We start from the raw sequence: 8,570 nt of genomic DNA, 5'->3' as shown, positions 1-8,570 counted from the left end.
CTGGTGTGGCTGTGCTTCTGGGAGGGCTTCTGGCTGGCCAGTAGTAGACATCTTTAAAATTTAGTCAATAAAATTGATATACCTATCAATTCGTCCAATAAAAAGCGACGAGTTAGGAACGTAACTAAAGGTTTTTATTGACTAAATAACAGAGCCCACCCTCGTGGGTGATCGGGTCCAACAAGGAGGAATACCAGCCAGTCGACTACCTTTATACCTGGGCAGGTAGGTGGAGCCATGGGCGGAGTCGGAGGTGGTCAGCCCAGGTATAACAGCGCGACAAGAGGCGACCTCGTATCGTGATACAACAGTGATAACGGTGATAACAATACAACAGTGATAACTATAGTGTAACGATAAAAGTGGTTTACCACAAGATTCACCACTAAATCTCTGTTTTATGTTCTATACGTCTTGCCTTAAAGCCCAGTATACAATTTACTTTTTATGCTCGGTCTCTTGAGGAGCTGCTTTTAAGGTTTTAATCGTTTTAACCTGCCAATCCCGTTGCTGTTCCACATCACAGTGCCTTCCCGCTTTCAAAGTATGTGGATATTATTAACCTGTTAAACAGCAGTAACCAGAGATTCTGAAGGTAAGGATTGTGCATTGAAAACCTATTCGAATTCTTTGAGGAGTTAATAAACCAAGTGGATGAGTTGCAAGCCATAATAGGTGGTGCACCCAAAATTTAATAAGGAATTGAACAAAGTTGCACCCGAAACGCCAGATAATTAAAATTGGTTTGATTTCAGCTGAAAACATTATCTAAATAATCTAATAATGAGAGTATACGGATATTTCAGCATATTCTTGATCTCAGCTCTGAACCTCTTCTGGGTCATTGCATAAATATAGGTGTTTGTACAGGAACTCGTGCACATCAACAGATATGTAATTCTAACTGCCAAATAAAGTGAGTTTGAACCTTGGAAAGTAACTGTCTCCGTGACACCGACACAAATGTGTATTACAGTAATTGGCGCCGACAGCACAATAAAGCTCCCCGAGATAGTGAAGAGCAGAACGATGGATGTTCTTCGGTTCTTCATCTCGGGATCACTGCTGCTCTCCCCATTGCTGTGGCTCTTCAGGGCTCTGCGAGCTCTACTGGCCACTAAGATGTGCCTGGCAGTGAGAGAGTTCAACAGCAACAGCAAAGGGATGGGAAGCAATGTGTTTGAGAGGATGGTAATCCATCGGTGAGCTTTCCATGCCGGTAAAGTAAAATATCCTGTTACGGTACGGCAGCCCCATGGTATACTGTTAACAATATAGTAGGGCTCATAGCGGAAAAACATGGGAACATTGATCAAAACGTTAAGCACACACACTGTTGTTATAACCACAGCGGCCGTTCTTTCGGAGCAATATGTTGCTTTCAGTTTCTGGCAACAAATATTTATGAAGCGGTCAAAGGTGAACGACATGGTGAACCAGATTGAAAGTTGAATGCTAAACCCTTGCATGAAGGCACTGAAACGACACACGTAAGTGTTATTCAATAACGAATCTGGGAAATGATACTTAATGATTTGGCTCACAATAACATTAAAAATGAGAACCATTAGGTCTCCCACAGCCATGGCCATCATATAACGAGCGATCCCTTTGGAAAGACCACACTTTCCTTGGAAAAGAATCAAAACTGACATCAGGTTCGCTGTAAGAAATGCAAAAACAGGAAAGTTAGCACAACATTGAGTGGAGATGTACACTGACACCCCGTTAGATTTCAAGGGCTTAGGAGTCGCGAGACCAGGAGATATGGGGGATATATTTTAACTTTGGGTGAGAGTGGAAAATAGTGATATCGAATGGGCCACCCACTGAATAGAACGTCTGATTTTCTTTTCCATGGAAGTCATTTAACGGGAATATCAGGCGCGGTAGAAAATCGGCGGCCAATAAGATATCGCCCATTTGACACTGGAGCTAATAGTTGATGTTGAATGCTGGAAATGCTCAACAGGTCGGGCAGCATCTGTGGAGAGAGAAACAGAGTTAATGTTTCAGGTCAATAACCTTTCGTCAGAACAGGAATAAGTTAGAGATGCAATAGAGTTTAAGCAGGTGCAGGGGCAGGGAAAGCTGGGAAGGGGGGAAAGAACATAAGGGAAGGTCTGTGATAGGGCAGAAGGCAGGAGAGATTGAAAGACCAAAGGGACAATGGTGCAAGGCAAAAGGAGATGGTAATGGGACGTGTAAAGAAACAAAAGATGAGTCTAGAAGAGGTGTAAATGGGAATGACAGAATCATCAACAGCTGCCCTGTGATAAAATAGGGACCGAGGTTATGGTCTGAAATTGTTGAACTCGGGGTTAGTCCAGCCGGCTGTAAAGGCCTAATGGAAAGAAGGTGCTGTTCCTCGAGGAAATCTTTCTATTAGGCACTTTCCTGGAGGAACTTCATGATTTGTTAATATGAAATACTCAATGGCTACATGTTAACCTAACTTGCTGGATTGGAAACCCACAGCATCGTGGGCACGCAGGCTTAACACTCTGCCCAATTTTGCTCTCTAGTGACTTCAGTGGAGAATAAAATCAGGCGGGGGGTAAAATCAGCGATGCACCCGATCCAGTTAGTTTTCTGACGGGTTGGGATAGGTTAAAATCGCCCCAGTGTTTTTATTCCTATCACTGGTTAGTGACATTTATCTCCCCTTTAATGTAAATAGATACATTTGGGGCAATTTTAACTACTACTGCTGGGTGAAAAACGAGTGATACGAAATCGCGGCCCCCCCTTTTATACCTCATCCGATGTTATTGTTCATTGAAGACAATATAAAGGTGAAAATCTCTGCAAATATGAACACTAGAATCAGAGAATCAGAGAACTTTACAGCACAGAAGGAGGCCATTCAGCCCATTTTTGTCTGTGCCAGCCGACAAGAGCTATCCACCCTAATCCCACTTTCCAGGTCTTGGTCCGTAGCCTTGCAGGTTGTTGCACTTCAAGTGCATATACAAGTACTTTTTAAATGTGATGAAGGTTTTTGCCTCTACTACCCTTTCAGGCAGTGAGTTCCAGAGCCCCACCACCCTCTGGGTGAAAAAAAATTCTTCTCAAATCCCCTCTAAACCTCCGACCAATTACTTTAAATCTATGCTGCCTGGTTAATACCTTTCTGCAAAGGGAAATAGGTCCTTTCTATCCACTCTATCTAGGCCCCTCATAATTTTATACACCTCAATTAGGTCTCCCCTCAGCCTCCTCTGCTCCAAAGAAAACAACCCCTGCCTATCCAATCTTTCCTCATAGCAAAAATTCCCCAGCCCAGGCAACATCCTCATAAATCTCCCCTGCACCCCCTCTAGTGCAATCACATCTTTCCTGTAACGTAGTGACTAGAACTGCATGAAGTATTCTAGCTGCAGCCTAACTGGTGTTATATACAGTTCAACCATAACCTCCTTGCTCTTATATTCTATGCCTCAGCTAATAAAGGCAAGTATCCCGTATGCCTTCGTAACACCTTATCTACCTGTCCTACAACCTTCAGGGATCTGTGGACATGCACTCCAAGGTCCCTCTGATCTTCTGCACTTCTCAGTGTCCTACCATTTATAATGAATTCCTTTGCCTTGTTAGCCCACCCCAAATGCATTACCTCAAACTTCTCCAGATTGAATTCCATTTGCCAGTGTTCTGCCCACCTGACCAGTCCATTGATATCTTACTGCAGTCTACAGCTTTCTTTTTCATTATCAACCACATGGCCAATTTTTGTATCATCTGCAAACTTCTTAATCATACTTCTTAAATTCAAGTCCAAATCATTGATATATACCACAAAAAGCAAGATATAATAGATTTAATTCAAATTCTAACATCATGACAATTATCAAGGTCAGATGAACCCAGTCACTCATTTGTATTAAAATAAATCAGGACCCAGAAATTCTTCTCGGACGGTGGCCCAAAACGGGCATTATCGTATCGACCGCCCGTTATACACAGTGCCTGATATTCACTGCAATAGATCTGAATATCAGTTGCTGCCTATAATGGGCAGTACATCCAATACCACCTGTTTAGTGCCACCAACTGAGATGTCTTTCTAGACCCACATCTAGTATTTGTTAAGGTCTCGTACAAAAGATGGCACCTCTGACAGTGCAGCGCTCTCTCATTACTGTCTCTAAATGTCAGCTTAAAAAATGAGCTCAGGTTCCTGAACCCAAGATCTTCTGGACTCAGAGGCGAGAGTTCTACCACTGAGCCACAGTTGAAGAGTAAATGTCAAAGGGTCGAATTTCACCACCTGCGTAGTAACATGGAGGAGTTGACCACCCACTCATTGAGATAGAGACGGACAACATTCCCATTCCCATTGAAACAATGGGGACGAAAATCTGACAAGCTCATCAATGGGCCTGTGATCCATTCCTCCACTTTACTATCCTGGTGGCGAAGGTGCAGTTACAGCTACAAAGACTGAAAATATGTAGGGAATGTAATAATTCAGTTAAGCAATAATATACTAAAATGAATAATGGTTTGCAAGTACTCACCAGGAATACCAATAAATGCAAGAATCGGATAGAAAATCTCTATCTGAAGTGCCTGTCGTCCCATTTTCTGAAAGAGCTGTAGAAGCGAGGCAATGCACCGAAAGAAGTTTGATTTATACATGAGCCAATCCTCCAATGAGAGTGTGAGGTTACATAACCGGTATCATTAGCTGTACTTTCCAGTAAACAAGCTGGGACATCTCTTCATAAATCAGCAATTAACATGAGCTCTATGATCCCCGGAGAATATAAACCACACCGCAATCTCACGCATAATAATTCCTTGCCCCCGGCACTGTTGCTAAGTTGCTGCATCATGATCACATCAGCTTGCCGTTGGTAAGGCAGTTGGCACATGTTGACCCAAGTTGTGGATGTAGACCATCAAATTTCACCTCTGTAATTTTGCCCACCTCCATCCCATGCTCAGCTCATCTGATGCTGAAACCCTCATCCATTCCTTTGTCACCTCCCGACTCAATGGGGGTAATTCTGACATTACACAAAAGCGTAAAACAGGCGGTATCGACTGGGCCATTCCTTAAACGCGTCTCTACACTTCCGTTTCCACTGACTTCAATGGGAAAAAAATCAGGAGAGGTTATTGATGGGTGGTCCAGCCGATGTCACACATTTTATGCTACGGTCTAATATTAAAATTATGCCCAGATATTGCTGGCCAGCTTCCTATTATCCACCCTCCATGAAATTCAGCTCATCAGGTTTTGGTGAGACCACACCCTGAGTACTGTGTACAATATTGGTATCTTTATTTAAGGAGGCATTGGAGGCAGTTCAGGGAAAGTTCACGAGGTTGATTCCTGAGATGAAGGGGTTGGCTTATGAAGAAAGGTTGAGCAGGTTGGGCCTATACTCATTGGTGTTTAGAAGAATGAGAGGGGATCTTATTGAAACATATAAGATATTGAGGGGGCTCGACAAAGTAAGTGCAGAGAAAATGTTTCCCCTCATGGGGAATCTAGAGCTAGGGGGCATAGTTTCAAAATAAGGGGTCGGCCATTTAAAACTGAGAGGAGGAGGAATTTCTTCTCTCAGAGGGTTGTAAATCTGTGAAATTCTTTACCCCAGAGAGCTGTGGAGGCTGGGTCATTGAATATATTTAAGGTGGAGATAGACAGATTTTTGAACAAAAAGGGAGTGATGGGTTACAGGGAGCGGGCAGGGAAATTTGCTGAGCCCAAGATCAGATCAGACATGATCTCATTAAATGGCAGAGCAGGCTCGAAGGGCCATGTAGCCTACTCCTGCTCCTATTTCTTAAGTTCTTATGCTCTTATGAATTTGGTCCCTAAACTGCTCCAGCTCACTATCCGTCACCCACTTTAATCCTTCCATAACACCTACACTTGTGCCCAAGCATATTCTAATACCCGGTCTTTGGCTCGGCATCCACTGTTTTTCCATTAGACCTTTGTGAAGTGTCTTGGGCTGGTTTCCTACATTAAACATGGCATATAACTGCAAGTGGATGCAATTGGACATGGGTATCTGGTTGGGTGCTGTCATGTTGGCTGCTCATGATAGGCTTCACCTGATATTCAGTTAATTTGACTTCAAAAGCACTGAATATTGGGTGTGTGGTAGAATGGGCAGCAAAAGCGATTCTGCCTGCTTTGCATGCCCACAAGCTGTTGCTGGCATCCATGCTGCTGAAGGAAGTACTTTTCATTACAGCAGAAGGCGTCTTTGCTGCTTTAGGATAAAGAAACAATAATTGCAAGGTGAGCCTGTTATTGCACTAAACCAGTCTATTTATATAGCTTGGGATAATAATTCGTCATAGGCATTAGTGGAAAGTGAGTGGTATGGAATCGGCTACAGTTCCATTGACTTCCATTGACTCGCTCCATCCTTGACTGCAAAGTCTCAAATCCGAGCTGGACCTTAGAACATAAGAACATAAGAAATAAGAGCAGGAGTCGGCCATATGGCCCCTCGAGCCTGTTCTGCCATTCAATAAGATCAGGGCTGATCATCGACCTCAACTCCACTTTCCTGCCCGATCTCCATATCCCTTGATTCTCCTAGTCTAAAAATCTATATAACTCCGCCTGAATATACTCAAAGACTCAGCATTCACAGCCCTCAGGGGCAGAGAATTCCAAAGATTCACAACCCTCTGAGTGAAGAAATTCCTCCTCATCTCAGTCTTAAATGGCTGACCCCTTATCCTGAGACTATGTCCCCTAGTTCTAGACACTCCAGCCAGGGGAAACAATCTCTCAGCGTCTACCCTGTCAATTAGATCATCTCTCATTCTTCTAAACTCCAGAGTGTATAGGCCCATTCTACACAATCTCTCATCATAGGACAGCCCTCTCATCCCAGGAATCAATCTAGTGAACCTTTGTTGCACCGCCTCCAAGGCAAGTATATCCTTCCTTAGTTAAGGAGACCAGAACTGTGCACAGTACTCCAGGTGTGGTCTCACCAAGGCCCTGTACAATTGTAGCAAGACTTCCTTACTCTTATACTCCAACCCCATTGCAATAAAGGCCAACATGCCATTTGCCTTCCGTATTGCTTGCTGTACCTGCATAGTAGCTTTCTGTGTTTCTTGCACGAGGACCCCACACACGCGTGAGGTGGACATTTCCATGCTCCCTGCCATTGTTTGCAAGCTCACAGGCAGGCTGCCCAATGCACTGAAAAGTTCCTGCTGTATAGGAAGCAGTCTTCGAATTTAGGCAGGGCCCTCGAAATCTTCATCTGTGCCCGCTACAGCAGGGCTAAGATGCGCACTCTCCCTGCAGAAAGCTGCTTCCCGGCCGTCCTATCCCACTGCCCATTCTCCTGCCCAATCGTGCTTGGTGGGCAGAAGGAGATGGATTAACATGCGCGGCAGTGAATGTAGGAGAATTCTGGTAATCAGGTTGTGAGTGATGGTGCTTCAGACAATGTAAGTCTCTGCAGGGAGTTATGCAAGATAGGAGTTAGGAGTCTTACCTTATCAATGCTGACCAGGTCATGAAACTTTTTCTTACTTTCTGGCCAAGTTCTGGGGACGATGCTCCTGGTTTTGATGCAATCTGCCACCTGTGTCCACATGTGCCTGGAATTATAGCTTCCTGCCACTACAGAGGAAGAGAAAGTACCTTCTCCTGTGGATCTCCTCCGCCAAGACATCCAGTGCTGTCCAATTAATAACGTGACTAGCCCTCTGTCAGTAGACTGGAGTACAGGACACCTACAGAATCTATCACCACATTTCTGCAAAAGCAGGCCTTTGTAATTATCGAATCAATAGTGCAGCAGGACAAGTTCATGCTGAGAAGAGACGTAATTTCAACCCACTTCTTATGCCTTCAGTGTGAGGTTGTGCGTTCTGTAACTGACATTCCCTTGTCGTTGCTGGCAGGGTGAGGGAGACTGACAGGATAGGTCCTTGGCACAAAGGGGTATAAGTTGACTTGGGCCACAGAAGGAAGCAATAATAGTGAGGAGAGTAGAATGTGCAGAGTGTGGCATTAGGAGCAGAAGGAAACGGATTAAAGTGTGCGGCAGTGAATGGAGGAGAATTCTGGTAATCGAGGAGGGAAGGGTTGTGAGTGATGGGGATTCAGACAATGTAAGTCTCTGCAGGGAGTGATGCAAGATAAGAGTTAGGGGTCTTACCTTAGCAATGTTGACCAGGTCATTAAATATTTTCTAGCTTTCTGGCCAAGTTCTGGGGTCAATGCTCCTGAAGATATAGAATCAACAGCCCGTTTTACACTCGCTCCCCAATTACTTTCCATTGAAATAATTGCCCTGCTCTGTCAACTTGGCAGGGCAAACCCCGCTTATAAACACAGGACGACCTTCAGAGCGGACGACAGTGCATCCCACAAACATCAAAGGCTCCGGTGGATGAAGAATTTCGACGCCAAGTGAAGCGACAGCTTTCAACGAACTTGATGGCGGCACCAAGATCGTCAACTATGTCCGATCCATTCACCTTAGACAAACTAAACGCAGCCCAGTCGACGACCAAATCTGGAAAAGCTGCTGGTCCAGATGGTGTTTAGCAAGAATTCTTAGAAGCACTGG

At 44.3% G+C, this 8,570-nt stretch overlaps 1 protein-coding gene across 1 annotated transcript; it reads right to left on the bottom strand.

Annotated features, from left to right (window-relative positions):
• Nucleotides 1–665: 665 nt before the first annotated feature.
• Nucleotides 666–1,657, bottom strand: LOC147095793 (putative G protein-coupled receptor 139). Its single transcript, XM_085974018.1, has one exon. It carries the CDS (start codon nucleotides 1,653–1,655, stop codon nucleotides 765–767), a length of 891 nt encoding a protein of 296 aa, XP_085830144.1. The 5' UTR covers nucleotides 1,656–1,657; the 3' UTR covers nucleotides 666–764.
• Between the last annotated feature and the right edge of the window lie 6,913 nt (nucleotides 1,658–8,570).

Source organism: Somniosus microcephalus, unplaced genomic scaffold (genome assembly GCF_052327205.1).
Source record: "Somniosus microcephalus isolate GS21.2 unplaced genomic scaffold, FLI_Smic_1.0 unresolved_chr1, whole genome shotgun sequence".
Lineage (NCBI taxonomy): Eukaryota > Metazoa > Chordata > Chondrichthyes > Squaliformes > Somniosidae > Somniosus > Somniosus microcephalus.
The sequence above is the reverse complement of the archived record's forward strand: the minus strand, read 5'-3'. Positions and strand labels throughout refer to the sequence as shown.

What these genes read in the sequence shown, in the direction of transcription:
- LOC147095793 (XM_085974018.1), bottom strand. Translation starts at nt 1,655, where the DNA reads ATGTCAGTTTTGATTCTTTTCCAAGGAAAGTGTGGTCTTTCCAAAGGG.